The sequence below is a fragment of the Papio anubis genome, chromosome 3 (genome assembly GCF_008728515.1).
Source record: "Papio anubis isolate 15944 chromosome 3, Panubis1.0, whole genome shotgun sequence".
NCBI lineage: Eukaryota > Metazoa > Chordata > Mammalia > Primates > Cercopithecidae > Papio > Papio anubis.
In genome coordinates this window covers 86496620-86522957 of record NC_044978.1, presented here as the reverse complement: position 1 = coordinate 86522957, position 26338 = coordinate 86496620, and the positions used below count along the sequence as shown (strand labels likewise).

Sequence of the window (26338 nt, the reverse complement as noted above, 5' to 3'; positions counted from 1 at the left end):
AGAAGGAAACAAACTGGCACTTTAATAGTGCCTACCATGTGCCAGGCACTGCGTAGTCCTCACGACAGCCCTCTGAAGTCATGTGATTGGCCCTTTGTGTAGATGTGGAGCTTAAGACTCAGAGAGGTTATCTAATTTGTGTAAGGCCACAGAGCTAGGAGGGGGAAAAGCTGGGATTGGATCACAGACTGGATCAACTTGAAATCTCCTGCATAACAGAGGAAGAGATGAACTTTACTAAGCATCTTTTTATGCCAGAAACTGTGTTGGACATAATTCTGTACTGTCTTATTTGGTAAAGGTCATTCTGTCCTTCCTGGTTGCCCTGGTTGCTCAACAAGTAGTAAACAATAAAGCCTGACTGTTTTTCATCCCTGAGAGAAGAAATATTATTAAAATAGTGTTCTTCTTTTTCTTTCTTTTCTTTTTTTTTTTTTTTTTTGTGCCTAATAATCTGACTTGCAACCTCACAGAAAAGAATGAATGCATAGTTTCATGTCTGTGACATGATTTTATAAAGGAGCCTTACAAGGGGACAAGTTCACCTCTACCACTTCTTATAACCATTCCTGAGATCTCTCTTCTCACAACACATACCAGCAAAGCCAAACAAACAAGGTGTTTACGAATAACTGTCATCTACCAACACTGTCTAGGCAGAGTAGAGCTATGAAACACTGAGGAGACTGCACACATACAGAAGAACAAATGATCATGTCACATGGTAGCACAGAGCAATGGGAAATGTGAATAGTTTGGAGGAGGACAGACCCAAGCTCAAGGATTGCCTGATTGCTCCATTTATAGGAACCATGGCAACCTGCCTTATCTTCTGAGCCCCGGTTCCTCTAGCTGTGGAATGGGGTATTACCTCTGACCCCACAGGGCTGTTGTGGGGATTATCTGAGTTAGCATGTTCCATAAAACACAGTTAGGAAGTATAGCTGTATCGGCTCTGGGAATTTAACAAGCAAGAGAAGTATGACAGTAATCATTTAATTACTGAACCCTGTCTTCATATTGCACTAGGTTGCATATGGTTTTCCTGCCTTGTTCCTTCCAATCAAATTTCAAAAAAAGGAAGCAGTAGTGGAACCTTGTGGGCTAAAGTAGGGAGGAGGGTGTCATGGAAGATTCAGGTTTAGGTCTTCCTCTTGAAAAATGGGTGCTCCTCGATAGGGAAGCAGAGGGACCACGTGGGAGTTGTCCGCTTGAAGAAAATCCTGAGACGTGGTAATGGGTAGGTCCAAGGAGGTCCTGAGTAGGACTGTAGCACAGAGCCTTTGCATGTGCTGTTTTCCCTGCCAGGAGGACTCTCTAAACCCCTTGGCCTCACCCATCCCCTTGCCTGGTTATACTCCTAGCCTTCTTTCAGTCTCCACCCTCACTACTCCCTCAGGAAGCTTTCCCTGACCTCCTGACCCGGTCAAGTGCTTTTTATGTATCTCCTGTGTAAGCTCTTCTCAGTTACACTTTTACATTTATTTGTGAGATTATTCGATTAGTGTCAGTACCACTCTTTAATTCTCCACAAGAACAAGGATTGTGTCTGTTCTGCATTCACCATGCATCGCTTCATCCCCTAATTTACTGCAGTGTGTGGAACATAGGAGGGGCTTTAAATACTCACTGAATAAATAGACAGATTTTGGTTATTAGTGAGGTATTACCTAGGTGGGAGAGAGGATTTGTATTTAGGATTGCTAATCCCATTAAGTGCCAAGCACTGCATTAACTCATTTAATCCTAAAAAAAAAAACCTATGAAATCAAGTATTCCTTTTAACTTTAATGACAGAGAAACTGAAATCCAGAGATGTTAACCATCTTTCCCCGTTGACACAGCTAAGTGGTAACAGTCGGTCTTGAGCCCAGCAGCCTAGCTTCAGACTTCCTAGACTACCACATTGTTCTGCTGCTTAGTGCAGTAGAGGACAAAGCGAGGTTCACACGTGAAGTCAGGATAGATTTCCATTTGAAAATTTTATATTTTTCCCCTCCTCTTCTTCATTACCATCATCATCGTCATCATCATCATCAATCACTTCACAAGAAAAGCTAAGCAGAAAAGAACTGCTTCATGTGTCACCTCTTAAATTCATGTTAACTCTGCATTCTGCCAAAGTGATTTGGCCGAATTTGCCCAAAGAGAAAAGTGGACATTTCAAATCCTGATTCCTAGAAAATTCTAGACTGTGTCCTGTAACCACCTTTGAAGAACCAACATGTACTTTACCCCAATGTGACAAAATTGTTTTAAATAAAAAGAGGTAATTTGACTGAGATTGGTATTATCTGAGACCCATGGTTTCTACGGCTTATTCAAAAAGCAGATCCAGTGTGTGGTCATCAGTAGGTATTGAGTCATAAAGCTCCTGGAAGAAAGTCTTAAATTTCATCAAGAATGCCAAGAAGTCCTGGGTATCTCCAAGAATGATAGCTGTTACTATAATAACATAATACTGGAAAAGTAACAAAGCCCAATAAAATATGGCATGCAAAAAAAGATTTACCCTAGAAATAGAAGTGACCTAAATCAGTCATTTATTCCAGCCACCTGCTTTTAGATAAGATAATAATAATCTCAGGACGGTCATATTGTTTAAAAATCTCTAGGTGGAAGAGTACCTTACAGTAATAAATTAATAAATAAGACAAGTTAATGCTTTTAAACTACTGTTATTTGCTAGGTATTGTTGTAAAGGCTTTACATGCATTAATGTATTTAGTCCTCACAGCAACCCTTTGAGATACTATTATTATCTCCCTTTTACAGATAGGGAAACTGAGCAGTGCCCAAAGTCACACAACCATTAAATGGGGAACTATCTTCAAGCCCAGCTAGTATGTCCCTAAAGTCCATGCTCTTATAGTGTCCCTGGGTAGCTGATTACTCAGTTTTATCACCTTGGTCTCCTTGGCTTTAATTGAAAGCTTAACTCTTTTTTTTTTTTTTTTTTTTTTTTTTTTGAGACAGAGTCTTGCTCTGTCACCCAGGCTGGAGGGGCAGTGTCTCGATCTTGGCCCACTGCAACCTCCACATCCTGGGTTCAAGTGATTCTCCTGCCTCAGCCTCCCGAGTAGCTGGGATTACAGGTGCACACCACCACACCTGGCTAACATTTTGTGTTTTTAGATGAAACAGGTTTCATCATGTGGGCCAGGCTGGTCTCAAACTCCCGACCTCAGGTGATCCACCCATCTCGGCCTCCCAAAGTGCTGGGATTACACGCATGAGCCACCACGCCCAGCTGGAAAGCTTAACTCTTAATAAGAGCCTGCAATGTTCAGACTCTTTGAAAAAAACCTAACAGACACAGTTGCTCTCTTTAAACTTAACTTTCAAAGGAGTAAAAGAAGTAAAAGGAAGACTGAATAAAAAGAACTAAGATCTCCGTAGAGCAAATGAATTTCTGAATCGATTGCAAACAGTGGTCTGTCATCATGGCATCCTATGAAGTATGGTCTCCCCCATGTTAGAGTGCCAGTGTCTTCATGTGCCATATAACTTGCAAATAGTATCACTATTTTCTCTTGTCATACAGCTTTCTTCTTTCAGTCCGTAGTCAGTATTTTGGAAAGTCCACAAAACCCAGGGGGCTCCCTGTCCGTTGCCCTGTGGTCTCTGTGAAAACCAGATGATGCGATGCTGACTTGGACTCTTTCAAGTGGATCTAGCAGCACATGAGTCACTGGCAGCATGTTCAGTTCCTTTACCTCAGGGACTACCCAGTTCCTCATTCTTGCCACCCTTCAGTCATGAAGTAGTAGTATGAAAAATACATGAGTACTTTTTGAGGATACCTCAGACCTCTTTCCTTCAGTACCAGAGACTAATTCCCTCATAATGGTAACATCGAAGGGCCCAGTTATCTGACGCGATTGGGCTTTAATTATGCATTCCTTCTGGTGTCCTTTTTAAGTGGAAAGCCTACCTGATTTCACCCAAGTGAAGCATTACCTCATGCCTTGCTCTCTTGCAGTCCTGTGCTGGTGTCACTTAGAAGTGTAATTACATGGTTTATTTCATGTTATTTCACTCTTGATTTATTGCTGAAGAAGCCCCTGTGGGATATATCATCATAACAAAGACTGATTTCAGATGTCAACACCAGGAAACACAACTGGCATCAGCAATCTGTAGGGAGTATCTAGGGACAGCAGTCAGCTTTGGAGCAAACCCAGAACTTCTCATTCCCTGACCCACATTTAAGGGCAGAGACTTTCTCCTTGTTAAAGGGAAAGCACTGAATTCATAATTAGCTTTATACCCAGGGTTTTTTTTAAATGTTATACCTGTTTAAGAAATTTTTTGTGCTTTGAGGTGGTCAAGACCAAATTTAATTAGAAACCCTCTTTGTGGTTGGCTTGCTCTGGGGGCCCGGCTCTTTGAGAAGGAGTTTAGAAGGTTTAGAAGTAGGCCTTTGCAGCAGTTTTAGCCAAGTGCATGCATAGAGGCCTTGAAGTGGAGCTGCACAGTTGATTGTAGGGGAATCTATCCTTTGTTGACGAGTGAAGCTTCTCTCCCTGCAAACTCTCTGGGGAGTAATGCCAACTCTGATCAGCTTTTCGACTCTTGGGTGAAATATTGGGTTGGGGAAAAGTCCCTACTAAGAAAATCCTACCAAATCCCTGCTTCAATAAAATATGAATCCATTTAATGAAGTTTATAGTAGAAGTAGGCTAGTTGAAAGGATTCTGTCTCTTTCTAAGAAGTATTATTGTCAGGTTTAGGGTCTTCCTCAAGTTTACATCATTAGGACTTCCATCAAAGAGTTATCTTTAGGTGTGATTCCCACCCTCCCTCCCTCCCTCCCTCCCATCCATCCTTCTTCCCTTTCCTCCTTCCTTCCTTTCTTTTTCTTCTCTCTTTCTTTCAAACTGTGGGCTGCTTGTATAGGTTTATGCATTTCGAATTACTGTGTAGTTGAGAGATTTGGGGTTTAGGTTATGCAGTCCTTTAAAAAGTACAGTATGGGCCGGGCGCGGTGGCTTACGCCTGTAATCCCAGCACTTTGGGAGGCCAAGGTGGGCGGATCACGAGGTCAGGAGATCAAGACCATCCTGGCTAACATGGTGAAACCCTGTCTCTACTAAAAATGCAAAAAATTAGCTAGGTGTGGTGGTGGGTGCCTGTAGTCCCAGCTACTCGGGAGGCTGAGGCAGGAGAATGGCGTGAACCCGGGAGGCAGAGCTTGCAGTGAGCGGAGATTGTGCCACTGCACTCCAGCCTGGGCGACAGAGCACCACCCCAAAAAAAAAAAAAAAAAAAATGTACAGTATGAGCTAAGGAGATAGGGTGACCAACTAATCTAGGTTTTGGCTCCAAAAGTCCTGTGTCCCAGAAAACCCCTCAGTCCCAGGCAAACCAGGATGGTAGTTCATCTTTTGAGGAGATTATAATGCATTTCCAAGTATTTAGCTGAATTTATCACAGGGTTCTGACTTAATAGGATTTAAGAAGGTTAAAATAAGGTCTTTTCTGTTAACGTTAGTATGACTTTAGTCTTGGCACTTTCTCAAGGAAGGAATCTGGTCTATTATAGGGGGCTAGGTGACTAATAAGAAAGGGTATCAAAGTGTTTTTTGCTACAAATGTCGTTATCTCCATGCTATTTCCTTTTTATTGCTATTGTCATTTTAAAGACATACCAATAAAAAATAAGTTACTTTAAACAGAAAACTCTAATTTTATCAAACAACAGCAAAACAGGGGTGAAATCTAAGGATTTGTACTTAAGAAGTGCACTTTTTTGAACTGAAAACACTTACTATAACCTGAGCATATGTAACTCAATTATCAGAAGTCAGAGAGGGCTACTGAAGGCTCAGGTATCCTAAGAGATGACTGGAGGCCAAGTCCTCATGCTTGAGTGTTTATAGCCAAACTTCAGAACCAGGTCCCTGGGCAGGATTCTGTCTAATCACATGGCACAGAGTTAGGATGGACTGCTTCTGCTTACCTCCCTTCTTCCTTTGATTCCCATCAACCACCAGTTTCCTTCTCATCAATCATTTACCCAGCTTTTGTAACCAAGAATTTTGATGAGGGTGCAGAGGAAAGCATGTTCTTGGTTAATAGGAAAGGAGGCTTCATGACAACACAGCATCCTCTAAGATGTGTTGCTCCAACTTTCACAATACATACTGTATTTTAAGTGGCCTGCTTCTTGGAGTGTATCTTCATTTGTTCATCACATACTTTTAAAAACAGGGCTGTAACAATGTGTATACATATATGAATAATTTTATATTGTACTTTTTATACTTACTGGCATATCATAAACATTTTTCCATGTTGCTGGAGAGTCAGGTGTGCTGACTTTTGAAATGTGCTTCTTATATAGATCTGCAACTATGTGGGACCAGCAAAGGTTATTGTTCAGTTGGTCACAAATGGAAAAAATATCCACCTGCATGCCCACAGCCTGGTGGGAAAACACTGTGAGGATGGGATCTGCACTGTAACTGCTGGACCCAAGGACATGGTGGTTGGGTAAGTAAGGGTATATGATGCTGTTGAAGGTAGGAACAGATAGAATATGGGATGCAGAAACTTAGAATGAACAGGCTTAGGGACCTTTCTGAGACCCTCAAAGGGCCTCAAAAAACTGTAAACTTGTGCTTTCATTCGGACTCCAAGAAGTAAGGTGACCACATGTCTAGATTTGCCTGAGACTGCCCAGTTTTCACCTGGCCTAATTGTTTAGAGCACCCTCTTCTACTCTCAGAGGTGGCCCAATTTGGATGATCACTTACATGTGGTCACTTGACCTACAAGGTATTTGTGCCACTTTTAATTTTTTTTTTTCTCCTAGAAATAAAGATAAGGACACATTTAAAGAAACCTAACTGTAGCAGAAATCATCACTTTATGGATAGTTTTACATTCTTGATGATTTCTTCAGTGGATTTATAGTGTGAATATTTAGGGCTTTAAGTGAATGCTTAAATATCATTTCAGCTCTCTGCTGCTTAGAAAGTATGCACAGATAAGAAGCCAAGGAATGCAAATTTATTTTGGCATTCATTAGGCTTGAAATGTAAATAAAAAATGACATATTCATTTAACGGTTGATCAAATAAAACAAGCAAGTTTTAATAATTGAAGTTTTATAGAAGTAATTTCAATCCAAAAGAATTAAGTTTTTAAATAAGACATATTTATTGTGCTAAAAAGCAGATATTTTCATCTTCCTAATACACTAAAATAGCACAGAGAATAATAGTATAGCACACAATACAAACTGATAAGTGCAGTCAATAATTCTAAAAATTGTTGTTTTAAGTCTTTCTTTGGGAGTCCTTAAATGCAAAAGAAGAAATTTTTAATTTTGTTTAATTTTTGAAAACATTTTTCAGGGTTTTCTAATCCTAGTTTAAATAGTTTATACTAAAATCCCAGTTAATCTGGGTTATTCACTCAAAGAAAGGAATTGTTTAAATCAACCATAATTAAGCTGATGGTTGCATTTCAGGCTTTGAATTCCGATCAAGTTTCAAATTGGTTATTATTTTGGAGGTTGTGCTTTCATGTTCCTAGGTATTTCTTTGTTTGACTGTAAAAATATTTAAGTGTGAAAAACCTAGAGAGAGAGCTTTCTTTTAAGTCACTAAAATCGGATTCTTTTGATGTTAGAAAACAAAAGACTCTAGATTGAAGGAAGAAGCTTAAATTGATTTGAAAAATTAAAGTGTGCTTTATATGAACTTGTTTCAACATCCTCTTGAAAGACTGGCGTGTTTCCTGTTGTATGTCACAGTTTGTTCATCATGAGTTGTGGAATACCCTTCCAGTTCCTGGTTGACCTAGGAGAGCTTTGAAATGCAGGCTGTTTGTCACAGTTTTAGACTAATTGATCACTTAGTGTTCCTGCAGATCTATTCCAGTAGGCTTCTGTCAGTTTGAAGTTTATGTTCTTTGGTCTTGTTTAATCTGTATTATAATCATATCCTTTAGAGGAAATTTTACATGAAGTTTTCTACTAATATTTATTATAAAACCTCCAGTATGTTGTCTATAATTTGGTGTTTCTGTGGTTTGCTTTAGTAATCTTTCAGGATTTTAGAAAGAACTAATGGTTATTTAAATTTGAGACCTTAGAGAGGGAATAGAAGTAAATTGTCTCCAGGGAAAGTGAGGGATTCTTTCACTCTCTTGTAGTGCAGTAGGGTGTGGGCTCAGTAGTTGGGAGAACTCATCATTCATTCATTCAACAAACATTTTGAGCATCTCAGCTCCTGAGTTTGATCATGATGTCTGATTGCAGTGCAGTGAGATTTTCTAACCCTATACAATTTCAGTGAGAAATTTAATCAAGATGCCATTTGAGAGTTACACAATAGACTCAGTAGTCTTACGTGTTTAGCGTTTTCTATGAAAAGCCAGTACTCGCTTTCTAATTTGATTTTTAGCTGAGAAATTTTTGCTTACAATGTTTCCCAAAATACACTATTTCCTTCATAATTCATTTGTTTCTATCTCTTATGTATATACATTTTTAAGGTTTTCAATGTCAAAACTTATTGCATTTATATAGAAAGAACATCATGCTAGCATTCTGGAAACCAGAATTTTATTTCCAGTACTGTTGCTCTCAACAGAGGACTGGGGGCAAGTTATATGACTTCTTGAGGACCTTAATGTCTTCCCTCATAAAATGAGAGGTTTTCAGTACAGAATCTTATGTTTAGGCCGTTTACATCTCCAGAATTCTAGACTGAACTAACATTACGTAATATTATGAAATAACATGAGTAAACTTGCCACATACATATTTATGGTATGACATTGATTATTAGTATTTAGTTCTGACTTGTAGATAAGAGTATCACATAGAGAAACTTAGGAAGATAGCCAAAATTATGTCTTAGACTTGTCAATACTAGAAATGAAGCTAAGATAACCTGTTTTCAATAATACAGATTAGGCAAAGAGTTTAGATTCACAAGCAAGGCACTAATCCAACATACAAAAAAAGATATCTAAAAAATGGCAGTAAGAAGATAAATAACTTTTAAATTGTCAAAACCAAAGGAATTACTTTCTTTGGAGTGTTTATCTTCACCTTTCCCTCAGCATGAATTCTTAATAAACTTAGTTTCTACTTTCAAAAGGATTTTATCTATGTTATAAATATTCATGTTTTAAATAACCGAGTCTTGATTATAAGTTCGATTGCTGTAATGTAGGGGATTTGTCATTTTCATATTTTTTTAAATTAGCTTTAATTTTGTCTTTTTATTTTTTATTCATTTATATAATTAAACTTTACTGCCTTTCTTGGTAAAAATAATCATAATAATAATCTTAGTTTGGTGTTTTATTTTAAATCCTGAATATCAACAATTTGTTTCAACATATTTTAGTTCTTTGACATTTTTATTCCATGGAAAATATGTGTGTTCTTTGACTTTGCTTTAGGCCAGTTCCCTCACTGGTAATCACCACACCCTCTCTGCTTTCTGGCAGCTCTGATTTAGAGATGTAGAATTTTTTTTCAATTAATACATATAGCATATACCAACTGGCAAGCACTAGGAGTGGATATTTAAATATAAAAATACAGAGGAGAAACAAGGCCTTCTTCAATGTCTGTTGCTCCTGTCTTTGTCCATGAGTTCTCATCATTTAGCTCCCACTTACTAGTGAGAACAAGCAGTATTTGCTTTTCTGTTCCTGCATGAATTTGCTAAGGACAGTGGCCTCTAGCTCCATCCATGTTCCTGCAAAAGATATGATCTTATTCTTTTTTATGGCTGCATAGTATTCCTTGGTACATATGGTACCACATTTTCTTTATTTATTTATGTTATTGGTGGGGAATTTAGGTTGATTCCATGTCTTTGCTATGATGGATAGTGCTGCAGTGAACGTTCACATGCATGTGTCTTTATGACAGAATGATTTATATTCTTTTGGGTATATAACCGACAGTGGGATTGCTGGGTCATATGGTAGTTCTGTTTTTAGCTTTTTGAAAAATCACCACACTGCTACAAAATCAATGTGCAAAAATCACAAGCGTTCCTATACACCAATAACAGACAAAATGAGCACCAAATCATGAGTGAACTACCATTCACAATTGCTTCAAAGAGAATAAAATACCTAGGAATCCAACTTACAAAGGATGTGAAGGACCTCTTCAAGGAGAACTACAAACCACTGCTCAACGAAATAAAAGAGGACACAAACAAATGGAAAGACATTCCATGCTCATGGACAGGAAGAATCAGTATCGTGAAAATGGCCATACTGCCCCATGTAATTTTTAGATTCAATGCCATCCCCATTAAGCTACCAATGACTTTCTTCACAGAATTGGAAAAAACTACTTTCAAGTTCATACGGAATCAAAACAGAGCCCACATTGCCAAGACAATCCTAAGCAAAAAGAACAAGGCTGGAGGCATCATGCTACCTGACTTCAAACTATACTACAAGGCTACAGTAACCAAAACAGCATGGTCCTGGTACCAAAACAGAGACATAGGCCAATGGAACAGAAGAGAGCCTCAGAAATAATACCACACATCTACAACCATCTGATCTTTGACAAACCTGACAAAAACAAGAAATGGGGAAAGGATTCCCTATTTAATAAATGGTGCTGGGAAAACTGGCTAGCCATATGTAGAAAGCTGAAACTGGATCCCTTCCTTACACCTTATAAAAAATTAATTCAAGATGGATTAGAGACTTAAATGTTAGACCTAAAACCATAAAAACCCTAGAAGAAAACCTAGGCAATAACATTCAGGTCATAGTCATGGCCAAGGACTTCATGACTAAAACACCAAAAGCAATGGCAACAAAAGCCAAAATAGACAATTGGGATCTAATTAAACTAAGGAGCTTCTGCACAGCAAAAGAAACTACCACCAGAGTCAACAGGCAACCTACAGAATGGGAGAAAAATTTTACAATCTATCCATCTGACAGAGGGCTAATATCCAGAACCTACAAAGAACTTAAACAAATTTACAAGAAAAAAAATCAAACAACCCCATCAAAAAGTGGGCAAAGGATATGAACAGACAGTTCTCAAAAGAAGACTTTTATGCAGCCAACAGACACATAAAAAAATACTCATCATCACTGGCCATAAGAGAAATGCAAATCAGAACCACAGTGAAATACCATCTCACACCAGTTAGAATGGCAATCGTTAAAAAGACAGGAAACAACAGGTATTGGAGAGAATGTGGAGAAATAGGAACACTTTTACACTGTTGGTGGGACTTCAACCATTGTAGAAGACAGTATGGCGATTCCTCAAGGATCTAGAACTAGAAATACCATTTGACTCAGCCATCCCATTACTGGGTATATACCCAAAGGATTATAAATCATGCTGCTATAAAGACACATGTACATGTATGTTTATTGAGGCACTATTCACAATAGCAAAGACTTGGAACCGACCCAAATGTCCATCAATGACAGCCTGGATTAAGAAAATGTGGCACATATACACCATGAAATACTATGCAGCCATAAAAAAGGATGAGTTCATGTCCTTTATAGGGACATGGATGCAGCTGGAAACCATCATTCTCAGCAAAGTATTGCAAGGACAGAAAACCAAACACTGCATATTCTCACTCATAGGTGGGAATTGAACAAAGAGAACATTTGGACACAGGAAGGGGAACATCACACACCAGGGCCTGTCATGGGGTGGGGTGTGGGGAGGGATAGCATTAGGAGACATACCTAATGTAAATGATGAGTTAATGGGTGCAGCACACCAACATGGCACATATATACATATGTAACAAACCTGCACATTGTGCACATGTACCCTAGAACTTAAAGTATAATAAAAAAATAAAATAAGCAAGTTTACAAGGGCAAAAAAAAAAAAAGAAAAAAAAGAAAAATCACCACCCTGCTTTCCACAATGATTGAACTAATTTCCACTCCCACCAGCAGTATATAAGTGTACCCCCTTCTCCACAGCCGTGCCAGCAACTTTTATCTTTTGACTTTTTAATAAAAACCATTCTGACAGGTGTGAGATCATATCTCATTGTGGTTTTAATTTGCGTTTCTCTAGTGATCAGTGATGTTGAGCTTTTTTCCGTATGTTTGTTGGTGGCATGTGTGTCTTCTTTTGAAAAGTGTCTTAAACAGTCACTTATCTTTTAAAGACACTTTTTAAATCAGAAAAAAAGTGTTTATATTTAACCACGTATTTATCATTTGCAGTGCTCTTCATTCTGTTTCATAGGTCAAGATTTCTATCTGGTATCATTTTCTTCTGCCTGAGGCACTTCCTTTTATTATACTGCTGATCTGATACTGATGAATTCTTTCAGTTGGTGTATGTCTTCACAATTTTTTATTTTATCTTTGTTTTTCAAAGATATTTTGAAGAGTATAGAATTTTACGTTGACAGGTCAGGCACAGTGGCTCACGCCTGTAATCCCAGCACTTTGGGAGGCTGAGGCATGCAGATCACGTGAGGTCGCGAGTTCGAGACCAACCTGACCAACATGGAGAAACCCCATCTCTACTAAAAATACAAAATTAGCCAGGCATGGTGGTTCATGCCTGTAATCCCAGCTACTCGAGAGGCTGAGGTAGGAGAATCACTTGAACCCAGGAGGCGGAGGTTGCGGTGAGCCAAGAGCAGGCCATTGCACTCCAGCCTGCACAACAAGAGAAAAACTCTGTCTCAAAAAAAATAATTATAGGTTAACAGTATTATTCTTTCACATCCTTAAATTATGTTGTTCCACTGTCTTCTGACTTGCCTTGTTTCCAAGAAGTCACCTGTCAATCTAATCTTTGTTCCTCTATATATGATTTTTTTTCTCTCTAGCAGCTTTTCAGATTTTCTCTTCCTCACTCATTTTAAGCAATTTGATTATATGTATATTAGCATAGTTTCCTTCATGTTTCTTGAGCTCGGGGTTCATTGAGATCCTTGGATCTCTGGGTTTATATATATTAGTAAGTTTTAAAACTTTTTGGCCATTATTTTTTCAAATATTTTTTCTGTCACTCCTCTTCATCTTCTTCTGGAACCCCAATTGCACATATATTTGGCTATATGAAATTGTCCCACAGCTCACTGATGATCTGGGTTTTTTAAAATCTTTTTTTCTCTGTTTCATTTTGGATAGTTTTATTACTGTGTCTGCACATTCACCAATATTTTTGTCTGTACTGGCTAATATGTTCTTAATTCTATCTAGTGTATTTTTTCTTCTTAGACATTATAGTTTTCATTTCTATAGGTTTGTTTCTGGTGTTTTTTTTCATATCTGCCATGTTACTCCTTAACATACCAATGCTTTCTTCTTTTTCTGATCATATGGAATATATAATAGCTATTCAATGTACTTGTGTACAAATTCTGTCTTCTGGATCTATTTTTGATTAGTTTTTATCCTAATTATGAATCATGTTTTCCTTTTTTTAATATATAGCATTTCCATTGTATTAGGTTTTTTATTATTATTATTATTATACTTTAAGTTCTATGGTACATGTGCACAACGTGCAGGTTTGTTACATGTGTATACATGAGCCATGTTGGTGTGCTGCACCCACTAACTCGTCATTTACATTAGGTATATCTCCTAATGTTATCCCTCCTCCCACCCCCTCCCACAATAGGACCCAGTGTGTGATGTTCCCCTTCCTGTATCCAAGTGATCTCATTCTTCAATTCCTACCTATGAGTGAGAACATGCAGTGTTTGGTTTTCTGTTCTTGCGATAGTTTGCTGAGAATGGTGGTTTCCAGCTTCATCCATGTCCCTACAAAGGACACGAACTAATCCTTTTTTATGGCTGCGTAGTATTCCATGGTGTATATATGCCACATTTTCTTAATCCAGTCTGTCACTGATGGACATTTGGGTTGATTCCAAGTCTTTGCTATTGTGAATAGTGCCGCAATAAACGTATGTGTACATGTGTCTTTATAGCAGCATGATTTATAATCCTCTGGGTATATACCCAGTAATGGGATGGCTGGGTCAAATGGTATTTCTAGTTCTAGATCCTTGAGGAATCGCCACACTGTTTTCCACAATAGTTGAACTAGTTTACAGTCCCACCAACAGTGTAAAAGTGTTCCTTTTTCTCCACATTCTCTCCAGCACCTGTTGTTTCCTGATTTTTTTAATGATTGCCATTCTAACTGGTGTGAGATGGTATCTCATTGTGGTTTTGATTTGCATTTCTCTGATGGCGAGTGATGATGAGCATTTTTTCATGTGTCTCTTGGCTGTATGAATGTCTTCTTTGCAGAAATGTCTGTTCATATCCTTTGCCCACTTATTGATGGGGTTGTTTGTTTTTTTCTTGTAAATTTGACTGAGTTCTTTGTAGGTTCTGGATATTAGCCCTTTGTTAAATGAGTAGATTGCAAAAATGTTCTCCTATTCTGTAGGTTGCCTGTTCACTCTGATGGTAGTTTCTTTTGCTGTGCAGAAGCTCTTTAGTTTAATTAGATCCCGTTTGTCAATTTTGGCTTTTGTTGCTGTTGCTTTTGGTGTTTTAGACATGAAGTCCTTGCCCATGCCTATGTCCTGAATGGTACTACCTAGGTTTTCTTCTAGGGTTTTTATGGTTTTAGGTCTAACATTTAAGTCTCTAATCCATCTTGAATTAATTTTCGTATAAGGAGTAAGGAAAGATCCAGTTTCAGCTTTCTACTTATGGCTAGCCAATTTTCCCAGCACCATTTATTAAATAGGGAATCCTTTCCCCATTTCTTGTTTCTCTCAGGTTTGTCAAAGATCAGATGGTTGTAGATGTGTGGTATTATTTCTGAGGCCTCTGTTCTGTTCCATTGGTCTATATCTCTGTTTTGGTACCAGGACCATGCTGTTTTGGTTACTGTAGCCTTGTAGTATAATTTGAAGTCAGGTAGCATGATGCCTCCAGCTTTGTTCTTTTTGCTTAGGATTGTCTTGACAATGTGGGGTCTTTTTTGGTTCCATATGAACTTGAAAGGAGTTTTCTCCAATTCTGTGAAGAAAGTCATTGGTAGCTTGATGGGGATGGCATTGAATCTATAAATTACCTTGGGCAGTATGGCCATTTTCACGATATTGATTCTTCATATCCATGAGCATGGTATGTTCTTCCATTTGTTTGTATCCTCTTTTATTTCACTGAGCAGTGGTTTGTAGTTCTCCTTGAAGAGGTCCTTTATATCCCTTGTGAGTTGGATTCCTAGGTATTTTATTCTCTTTGAAGCTATTGTCAATGGGAGTTCATTCATGATGTGACTGTCTGTTTGTCTGTTACTGGTGTATAAGAATGCTTGTGATTTTTGCACATTGATTTTGTATCCTGAGACTTTGCTGAAGTTGCTTATCAGCTTAAGGAGATTTTGGGCTGAGACAATGGGGTTTTCTAAATATACAATCATGTCATCTGCAAACAGGGTCAATTTGACTTCTTCTTTTCCTAACTGAATACCCTTGATTTCTTTCTCTTGCCTGACTGCCCTAGCCAGAACTTCCAACACTATGTTGAATAGGAGTGGCGAGAGAGGGCATCCCTGTCTTGTGCCAGTTTTCAAAGGGAATGCTTCCAGTTTTTGCCCATTCAGTATGATATTGGCTGTGGGTTTGTCATAAATAGCTCTTATTATTTTGAAATACGTTCCATCAATACCAAATTTATTGAGTTTTTAGCATGAAGGGCTGTTGAATTTTGTCACAGGCCTTTTCTGCATCTATTGAGATAATCATGTGGTTTTTGTCTTTGGTTCTGTTTATATGCTGGATTATGTTTATTGATTTGTGTATGTTGAACCAGCCTTGCATGCCAGGGATGAAGCCCACTTGATCATGGTGGATAAGCTTTTTGATGTGCTGCTGGATTCGGTTTGCTAGTATTTTATTGAGGATTTTTGCATCGATGTTCATGAGGGATATTGGTCTAAAATTCTCTTTTTTTGTTGTGTCTCTGCCAGGCTTTGGTATCAGGATGATGCCGGCCTTGTAAAATGAGTTAGGGAGGATTCCCTCTTTTTCTATTAATTGGAACAGCTTCAGAAGGAATGGTACCAACTCCTCCTTGTACCTCTGGTAGAATTCAGCTGTGAATGCATCTGGTCCTGGACTTTTTTTGGTTGGTAGGCTATTAATTATTGCCTCAATTTCAGAGCCTGCTATTGGTCTATTCAGGGATTCAACTTCTTCCTGGTTTAGTCTTGGAAGAGTGTAAGTGTCCAGGAAATTATCCATTTCTTCTAGATTTTCTAGTTTATTTGCGTAGAGGTGTTTATAGTATTCTCTGATGGTAGTTTGTATTTCTGTGGGGTCGGTGGTGATATCCCCTTTATCATTTTTTATTGCATCTATTTGATTCTTCTCTCTTTTCTTCTTTATGAGTCTTGCTAGTGGTCTATCAATTTTGTTGATCTTTTCAAAAAAACCAGCTCTTGGATTCATTGATTTTTTGGAGGGTTTTTTGTATCTCTATCTCCTTCAGTTCTGCTCTGATCTTAGTTATTTCTTGCCTTCTGCTAGCTTTTGAATGTGTTTGCTCTTGCTTCTCTAGTTCTTTTAATTGTGATGTTAGGGTGTCAATTTTAGATCTTTCCTGTTTTCTCTTGTGGGCATTTAGTGCTATAAATTTCCCTCTACACACTGCTTTAAATGTTTCCCAGAGATTCTGGTATGTTGTATCTTTGTTATCATTGGTTTCAAAGAACATCTTTATTTCTGCCTTCATTTCATTGTGTACCCAGTAGTCATTCAGGAGCAGGTTGTTCAGTTTCCATGTAGTTGAGTGGTTTTGATTGAATTTCTTAGTCCTGAGTTCTAGTTTGATCACACTGTGGTCTGAGAGACAGTTTGTTATAATTTCTGTTGTTGTACATTTGCTGAGGAGTGCTATACTTTCTACTCTGTGGTCAATTTTGGAATAAGTGTGATGTGGTGCTGAGAAGAATGTATATTCTGTTGATTTGGGGTGGAGAGTTCTGTAGATGTCTATTAGGTCCTCTTGGTGCAGAGTTGAGTTCAATTCCTGGATATCCTTGTTAACTTTCTGACTCGTTGATCTAATGTTGACAATGGGTTGTTAAAGTCTCCCATTATTATTGTATGGGAGTCTAAGTCTCTTTGTAAGTCTCTAAGGACATGCTATTTTTCTGTTTCTTTCCATGCCTGGTAGTTTTTTATTGGATGACAGATATTTTGAATTTTGTAGCATTGAGTCCTGGATTCCTTTTTTTTTTTTTGGTATGCTTTTAAATGTTTGAGGATTGGGATGAAGTTATATTTGGGAACAGTCTGATTCTTTCTAAACTTACTTTTAAGCTTTGTCAGGGAGACCAGAGAAACCTTTACTCTAGGGTTTATTTGACATCATTACTAAGGCAGTACCTTTCTGAATTTTCAACCTGATGCTCCATGTATTACAAGATTTCTTGAAGTATTCCAACCCTATATGTGTTACAGTAATTGTTCTGCCTCCACCTCTATGGTGGTTCTTTTCCCAGCTTTGATGGACTTTCCCCACACACAGCACTCAGCTGAAGACTCCAGTGGTCTCTGAGTGTATCTCTGTTTGAAGTTTCTTCCTCTCCGGTGCTCTGCCTGTGAGTCTTAGCCTCCTTGGCTTCCTCCAGTGTTTAACTGTGTCTCCTCAACCTCGGAGATTGCCAGGCCCTATTGGGGTTCCTCCTTCCTGTGCTGCAGCCTGGGACTTTCTAGGTATTAAGCCAGAGTAATTACAGGATTCACCTTATTTATTTTTCTTTAAGATTACTGTCTGTGCTGCCTGTTTTCTAGTGTTTGAAAACCATTTCTTCATGTATTTTAGATATTTAAGGTTCAATCCAGTCTGTTTTACTCTATCGTTACCTGAAGCAGAAGACTGACTTCTGTACTGTTTCATTTGTTAACCAGAGTAAATCTTTCATTATTCACATAATAAATTAATAAGGATGATGTTTTTCTCACAGAGACTAGATGAGGCAATATACATGAAAAGCATATTATTGACGGTAAAGGGTAAGGTGTTACACAGATGTTTATCATTGCTATTTCTGAGGAGATAACCCCATTTTCCTGCAGTTAGGGAAGTTCTATATGGGAATATGGCTGAAAGGGCCAAAAGATGGAGGTATTGTTTGTGAAAAACTGCTTATACTTCTATGCATGTAAGTATGTCATGCTGCATATTTTTCTGTGCTGTATTAATTCATGCATTTTTATCAACAGATACTTAAACACTCATATGTCAGGCATTGTTCTAGGGACTAGACATCCCTGCCTTCAAGGAGCTTATTTTCTAGTGGTATATTTTCTGTTCTGTGTCTTAGCTATCCACTTTTTTCATCTGCCTGAACACATGACTTATTCTGTCTCTGGGCCTCATTTCATTCTGCCTTATAACTCCTATTTTCTTCCCTAGTTTATCTGACCTTGCTACCTTAGCTTGTTCATTCTTTCCTTCAATTCAGTTGTCATGAAATCTCTTTCTTTCCTCTACTAATTTTTTTTCTTTCTTTCTGAGTAAAAGCTAGAAGAAAAAATCCTTACGAAAGCTTACAAGGCTTTAAAGGATCTGGCCCCCTGCTTACTTCTCTGAATTCTTTACTTACTTCTGACAGCTTGCTCATTTCACTCCAGCTACATTGACCTTGCCTTTGTTGTGTTTTGAAAACACCAACGTGGTCCTACCGCAGGAATTTTGCACTTACTGTTCTTTTTGCTGCCTTCATCATTCATATGTTCATGTCTTCCCCATCACTTCCTTCAAGTTTTTGCTCAGTTGTCATCTTTTCACTGAGTGTCCTTCCTGACCTCTCCCTACTTTAAAATGTTATGCTTTTTTCTACTACCTCTCCTGTTCCTCATTCCTACCTTATTTTTCTGGATAACACTTATTGCCTTCTAAATTGTATCGTATAATTTACTTCTTTGTTTCTTCTCCGTTGTCATACTAGCATATAAATTCAGTGAAGGTAGAGATTCTTTTACTGCGGACAAAAGCATCTAGGACATTTCCTGGCACTGATAAGGATCTGCATAAATATTTGTTGAATGAATGAATCTCCTTGGTAAAGTCCTTTTTTGTTTGCCTGTTATATTTATTGAATAGACTTCTTTGTTTCATACACTTTAATTTCAAAAGTGAATGGCTGGAACATTTTATATATTTTCTTATAAATCATTTTAATTGCTTTTAAGCTTATCAACATATTTTGTTTTATAGATATGTAGCCTTCGTGAGATATAAGATTCTCCATCCCTGTTTACATGTATATTTAGATGACAACTCTAATGGTAATAAATAATTCCAACCTTATAGATAACTCAGGAGAAGATAAGATTACAGGTAGACTTTAAATCCCATTCAGAAACCCAAGGATGATTCAAAAGGAAAATAATCATTCCAAATATAATACTCCTCTTATTCTTAAGAAGTGTTAGTATTATATTTTTAATTTTTAATTTTTAATACAACTCCCATAGAAAATACTTCAAAATGAACCCAGTAAGACTTCCTCATTAAGACACATAGACACATATGCTCCCACTCCCTTAATCACAATTTGGAAGTCAAATAAGCTCTGAAAACCAAAACATTCTTCCAAGTTTATCGCAGACTCATTTGGTAGTAAAAACCAATCTGATCTGACGTGTAGCTGTTTATAGTCTTTATTTTTCCATTTGGTGAGTCCAATTATATATTTCACTGCAGAAATACTAACGTGTTTGACTACATTGTGTACCCCAGACCTGCTTAGAGTATTATGTAATATGCAGTATATGCCATATATTGCCTAACATCAAAAATACACTGAATTCTGAAATGCATCTAGCCCCAAGAGATTTGTATAAAACATTTGAGGGCCTGTGTATTTTTTAAAAATTTACAAGTGAAGCCAGATTCTCTAGACATTTAGTGCCTAACTTTTGGTTGTTGTTGCTGCTGCTGTTACTGTTTTTTCTCCAGCTTCGCAAACCTGGGTATACTTCATGTGACAAAGAAAAAAGTATTTGAAACACTGGAAGCACGAATGACAGAGGCGTGTATAAGGGGCTATAATCCTGGACTCTTGGTGCACCCTGACCTTGCCTATTTGCAAGCAGAAGGTGGAGGGGACCGGCAATTGGGAGGTAAGCATCATTCTCCTGGCCTTGCTCCTCCCCAAGGGGTCCAGGCTTTGGTTTTCATCTGTATGAATTATATGTTCATCTGCATCCCTTCCAGTCTCTACCCCACACTGCTGTCACCTTTTCCCTGCTCAGAAACTTGATGGCATCCTGCTACTTCTAGGATAAAACCTATGGCTCCATAGCCTGGCATACAAAGCCCTCCTTCTCTGGCCCCAGCACCTTTCCAGCCTCATCTCCAGCCCACTTTGCATCCTCCTCTTGCCATCTCTGCTCTCTGAATAACTGAGGTATATTTATACCTTTGTATGTGTCTTCCTCTACCAAAAACACCCCACCATTTCCATTTCACCCTCTTGAAAACCAATGCAGAATTCAAGACTTTGTCCAAAGAACACCTCCTCTGTTTTACCTTCCCCAACTCACATTATTATAAGACATTTTTCTTTCTTTGGGCTCTGCAGATAAGTTATAAACTGTTATTATCTTTATCAGAAAAATGGTATGATTTTCCATTTCTTGCCTTTTCTCAAATTTTTTTTTTAACCCCATTCCCTGTCCCACCACCTGCCCCATTTCTACTTTTGTGTTTTGTCCTTTACTCTGGCCCTCCAGTCATCATCTCATACTCACATGATTCAAAACTGATTATCAGTTTTCAACTAAATATACTCCATCTTCTGATACCCAGACTCAAAATGTTCCCATCCTCTCTGACTGCCCCTCCTTGCCTGTGCTGCAAGGCTGTGGTCCAGCCATTCTGTGCTCTCTGGCATGCCACACTACATTCCATTTTCATTGTTCCACTTATAGTAGTCTTCTCCCTGGTCTCTATCCCTCCCCACTTTGAATCGAGTTTACATCTTGTAGCCAGACAGATATTACTTAAGTTCTGTATCTTGTCGCTGCTCAGTGTCTCCCTGTTGCCTACAAAATCCAAATTCTGTAAGTTGGCTTTTTGGATCTCCCAAGAGCTGGCCCCAGGCTGCATTTCCAACTCTGTTTCCCATTTTGCGCCTTCAGGTCAAACTGTACTACTTGGTAGGAGCACCATGATTTCTCACTTCCCTGTCTTGGCACATTCTTTCTATGTTTGCTCTCTCCTCTTCCTGGAATGCCTTTATCCACTCTCTTATATGAATATATCCAAATTCTGCCACCTTTTCAAGATTCAGAGCAAATGCCTCTTCTGCTCCAAAGCCCTCTGAACTCTGTCCTCCTTTGAAATTCCACATCACTTCATTTGTGGCTCTCTTGTAGTACTTGTCTCTTGAATCACTACCTTTTATGATATTATAGCTTAATTATGACTATATCCATCAGCATGAAAACTCCAGCAGGAGGGAAAAAACAAGATGTCACTGAGTCATTCAGTTCCTTCAGAAGTTGTTTTTGAGTACCTACTATGTGCCAGGCTCTCTGCTTGGCACTGTGGAATGAGCTCAATCCCTGTGCCCAAACACCTTTTGGAATAATTTGCATACTTCTCAATACAGCTGGTGCCTAGTAGGGTTATTCAGTTCCATTTGATCACATCCTGTGTGCCTTTAACTCTTATTGTAGAGAGAAAAGGGAAAAGTGGAGGGAGGACAGGAGAAGAGGGAGGCGATCTGATACATGAAAGAGAGTTTTTACTGTAATCTGGAGAAAATGCAGGTCTTTGATGCCTTTCATATTGGATGACATAAATGAGACTGTTTTTAACATTTTATTAGCAATATGAAGAGTTTCAAAAGAGGAAAATGGGTTTTTTATTGTAAGTTTATATTATTTGTGGTTTATAAAAGCATGGTCTTTTAAATGTTCACACTTCCCTGGGCATGAATGGACTGTGTTGTATGGCCATAGATCGGGAAAAAGAGCTAATCCGCCAAGCAGCTCTGCAGCAAACCAAGGAGATGGACCTCAGCGTGGTGCGGCTCATGTTTACAGCTTTTCTTCCGGATAGCACTGGCAGCTTCACAAGGCGCCTGGAACCCGTAGTATCAGACGCCATCTATGACAGTAGTGAGTAATTCACTTCCAACAGGGGGCACACCAAGAATAGACTTCCAGCCCACCCTGCCATTTACTTGCTAGCTGAGTCCTGGGGAAGGTAATTTAATCACTTTAAGCCTCAGCTTTATCATCTATAAAATGTGAATAGGAAAATCTAGCTTGAAAGGTTGATGTCCAGGTTAAATGAGATATTTTAAGAGGGGCTCATTACATGTAATTCTTTTTCCTTTGATGTACATTTTTTAGTCTTTTGCATGAAATGGCACATCTCTTCTTATTTATGAATGTCTTACTTAAAGATACATGGTTGATGCTTTTAGAAGGGAGAATAATCCCAATTTTCTTTGGTGGTGGGGGGGAGGGGGGCTCTGGAAAGAAGTTAATAAAAGACAGCTATTATTCTTACCCATTTTCTTGCCCATATGTTACTAGCTTTATCAAGAGAGAACTTGAAGTTAAATGAATGAGTAGCATAGATAGCATGTGACTTTCGAATCCTATTTCAAGCCGGGTTAGGCATCATGTCCTGTAGTCCTGCCTACTTGGGTGGCTGGGGTGGGAGGATATAGAGTTTCAGCCCAGCATGAGCAACATAGTGAGACCCCATCTCACAAAAAGTATATATATATAAAAATTTATAGTTCCTAGAACTTTCGAGTTTTACAGTAATCTTCAGCATTTACTATGCAACTTTCTCGTTTGATTATGCATGGGATTGATAAGACAAGTGTTTCCAAAAAGCCTGCAAGCATAGTACTCAGACTCATTGAAAGTTTATAGAATTTGGCATGTGTGGAAAACTCCATGCTCCAAGTACAACAACTAACTGAATTCTCTAATTTAAACAAGTTTGAAGGGAAGTGAAAGGTTATAAAATGATACAGACTCATACCACAGAATCACCTTAAAATGCAGCTGTTGGAGGGGAAAAAAAAAAAAAGGAAGCTTTTTGCTATTGCCACAAGAAAGTTTTGCCTCTTCACCACACAGAATCCTAATTTAGTTTGGGAAAAAGAAACATAACGTCCCCATTTTCCTTGCCTGTAAAATAAAAAGTAGTAAGTAGTTTAAGAAAACTATACTTTTCCTAAAGTTTTTAGGACTCTTGTAAATAGAATAATAGCAGAATCATGGAAACAAATTTGGAATTAAAGTCTTGACCTCATCGAAAGGCCAGAAATCAATTAGCTTGGTACTTCCCAATACATCAGAAAAGCTCTTTCTCTTTTTGTATCAGTCTCTCTGTGTTAGAGAGAGAAACAAATACCTACTCCTTTCTACCTCATTTGTTTTGGTGATCATAAATGACCCATGCCCAAGAAATGTTCCAAGAACTTCAGAAGCCATTCTTGTTTTATTTATTTTGTTAGTGAAAGCATGTATTTAAGCTTTGTTTTGGTCATGTGTGCTAAGGGGAGGGTCCTACCTAAAGGACTGGCTTGTTGAGCTGAGGATTAACCATGTTATTGTTGTTTTTCCTCTGTGAACAGAAGCCCCCAACGCATCCAACTTGAAAATTGTAAGAATGGACAGGACAGCTGGATGTGTGACTGGAGGGGAGGAAATTTATCTTCTCTGTGACAAAGTTCAGAAAGGTAAATACATTCTCTGATCTCTGATCTCTGATCTCAAGAGGTAAACTACATTCTGAGTGTGTCTATGAGTCACATTTCAGCAGTGGACAAGAAACGTCCCTCTGCTGCCATAGAAAAGTCTTAAAAAGCATTTATGTTTTACCTCTTCCAAATGTAAGTTGTCTGTGTTATTTTTCTTAAGTCAACTAATTCACTTTTAGATTTACCAAAGAAGTAAAGAGAAATAAGAAAATCGTGTTAATAATCATCAGCGACTTTCAGTACCTTTATACTTTAAAATTAGTATCTGTACTTTGTTAAACAAAAATAAATAGTAGCCCATTCTTGACACACATATAAACACACACAGAGAATAAATAATGTTTTTCATAGTATTAAATTGTTGATCTTATTTATTTTGCAATGTTTTCATATAACACTGAGAGAACTTCTCTGAACACTTCCACAGATGTGATGTTAACTAAGAAAAGGAAGGAGAACAGGGAATACAGGGAAATTCTCAAAGCACATTTCTCTCACAATTTTCCCTTTGAGGAAAGGTTCTTGGCATTTATCTTTCATTAGATACATTACAACATTGATAGATTAGTAAAAGCTGAGGAAAATGTGTTATTTTCTCAAACTTCATTATTTTTTTAAATAAAATGATAGTTGGAAAGTGTAGTATAATAAATATCTGTTTACTACGAGGTGAGCATTTTCAAAGTAAATACCTGACTGAAAATATAAATAAGTAAAATAAATGAATAAAAGACATGTGGCTTTTTAAAAAATTCTCATGTGAGATTAATATAGGTATATAGTCAGAAAACATGGGGTCAGATTTTGAAGTAAACACATATATATTTTATCAAAAAAAGTTTACAGACTAGGCATGGTGGCTCATGCCTGTAATCCCAGCACTTTGGGAGGCTGAGGTGGGAGGATTGCTTGAACCCAGGAGTTTGAGGCTGTAGTGAGCTATTGTCATGCTGCTGTACTCCAGCCTAGATGACAGAGCAAGACGCTGTCTGAAAAAACAGACGTTTGCCCTTTCTCTGCCTACACTAGTGTCAGCCTTCTTCCAATCCACTCTGTCCAAGTAATACTCATTTCTAGATTCCTGGGTGTACATACTGTGAGTAAACACAATCTGAGTACCTTTATTTGTCAATGAGATTCTTAGTCATTATCATTACATTGGAATGGCTTAGTAAGAAATGTCTCGTACTTGGCTTAAAGAATCTCAATAACTAGGTCCAGTGTAGTCCTGCCTGAAGGCAAAGGAGGTAGTAAGATGTTTTATCCATTCCTAGTATTTCTAAAGTTCTACTTAAATAGAAATAAAAACTTTGTTTCACAAGTCAATAGTGTGTCCCTTTCTATGAAATGGAAAGTGAAGCCAGGAAGATGCCAACCTAAGTTATATTGTTACATTTCTGTAGAAGTAAATAGAGTCCATGACTAGAGTGTGCAATTTAAGCATTGCATTTTAATTAGAAGGGACCTGATCATTATAGTATTTTGACCAATTACTCAGTATGAACTAAGAGACTATTATAGTGAGACAGTTTAATAGTGTGTTAAGAGCCTGGACTCTGAAATTATACTGTCCATGTTCAAATCCTGGTTCCTCCATGTACTAGCTGTTCAACCTCAGATAAGTACTTAACCTCCTTGGACCCCAGTTTCTCTTTTGCAAAGTGAAGATAATAATAGTACGTCTACACCACAAAGTTGTGGTGAGGATGAAATCAGTTAATATGTGTATATATGAAGCACTTAGAATAGCATCTGCCGTATATTAATAGTAAAACTTACATAAGTTAATTATTTTTATGTACATCTATATATTGAATTGCACTGCCTCTTGGGATTCTAATATTCTTCCACCATCCTTCGTGTTTCTCAGGATTGGCTTAAGAATGGAGAAGCAGTAAGGTCAAAGATTAAAAGAAAATTCAGGTTAACTAGGTAAATCTACTATTCTCTCATTGTGAATGAAACTTGGGGCACATTACTGTGGTAAATAATAAAAAAAAAAGTCAGTGATTTGTGAAGATTTTTAAAGACTTAACCTTTTGATCTTGTTTTTTAAAAGTAAATAGATACTAGGTAGAATATTAAACCAGTTTTATTTCTCAGCGTGTTTATAAATATTATTACACTACGTGAAATTACACACTTCAATGTGATTGTTTGCAGATGACATCCAGATTCGATTTTATGAAGAGGAGGAAAATGGTGGAGTCTGGGAAGGATTTGGAGATTTTTCCCCCACAGATGTTCATAGACAAGTAAGTGATTTTTTATTATTATTATTAATCCTTATTATTTTTAGAGATGGGATCTCACTCTGACACCCAGGCTGAAGTGCAATGGTACAATCACAGCTCACTGTGTCCCCCAACTCTTGGGCTCAGGGGATCCTCCTGTCTCAACCTACCAAATATCTGGGACTACAGGCATGCTACCATGCCCAGCTAGTTTTTTCATTTTTATTTTTTTTGTAGAGGTGATGTCTTGCCATCTTGCTCAGGCTAGTCTTGAACTCCTGGGCTTAAGCGATTATTCCATGTTGGCCTCCCAAAATGCTGGGATTATAGGCATGATTCATATTATTATCATCATTTTACACTTTCTGCTTTGTTGAAATTT

General features: G+C 37.9%; 1 protein-coding gene across 9 annotated transcripts in view; it reads left to right on the top strand.

The window, feature by feature from the left end:
- Nucleotides 1-26338, top strand: part of NFKB1 (nuclear factor kappa B subunit 1) — a 123541-nt gene that overhangs the window by 63040 nt on the left and 34163 nt on the right. For 8 of the 9 annotated variants that reach the window (XM_009207265.4, XM_017958889.3, XM_009207264.4 and 5 more), the window contains 5 exons: nucleotides 6347-6495; nucleotides 19948-20111; nucleotides 21957-22115; nucleotides 23597-23701; nucleotides 25886-25977. In XM_009207265.4, the coding sequence (XP_009205529.1) occupies nucleotides 6347-6495; nucleotides 19948-20111; nucleotides 21957-22115; nucleotides 23597-23701; nucleotides 25886-25977 (669 nt within the window). Of the gene's footprint in view, nucleotides 1-6346; nucleotides 6496-18934; nucleotides 19049-19947; nucleotides 20112-21956; nucleotides 22116-23596; nucleotides 23702-25885; nucleotides 25978-26338 lie in introns of those variants that run through there. The other variant, XM_031664401.1, reaches the window with a different exon arrangement.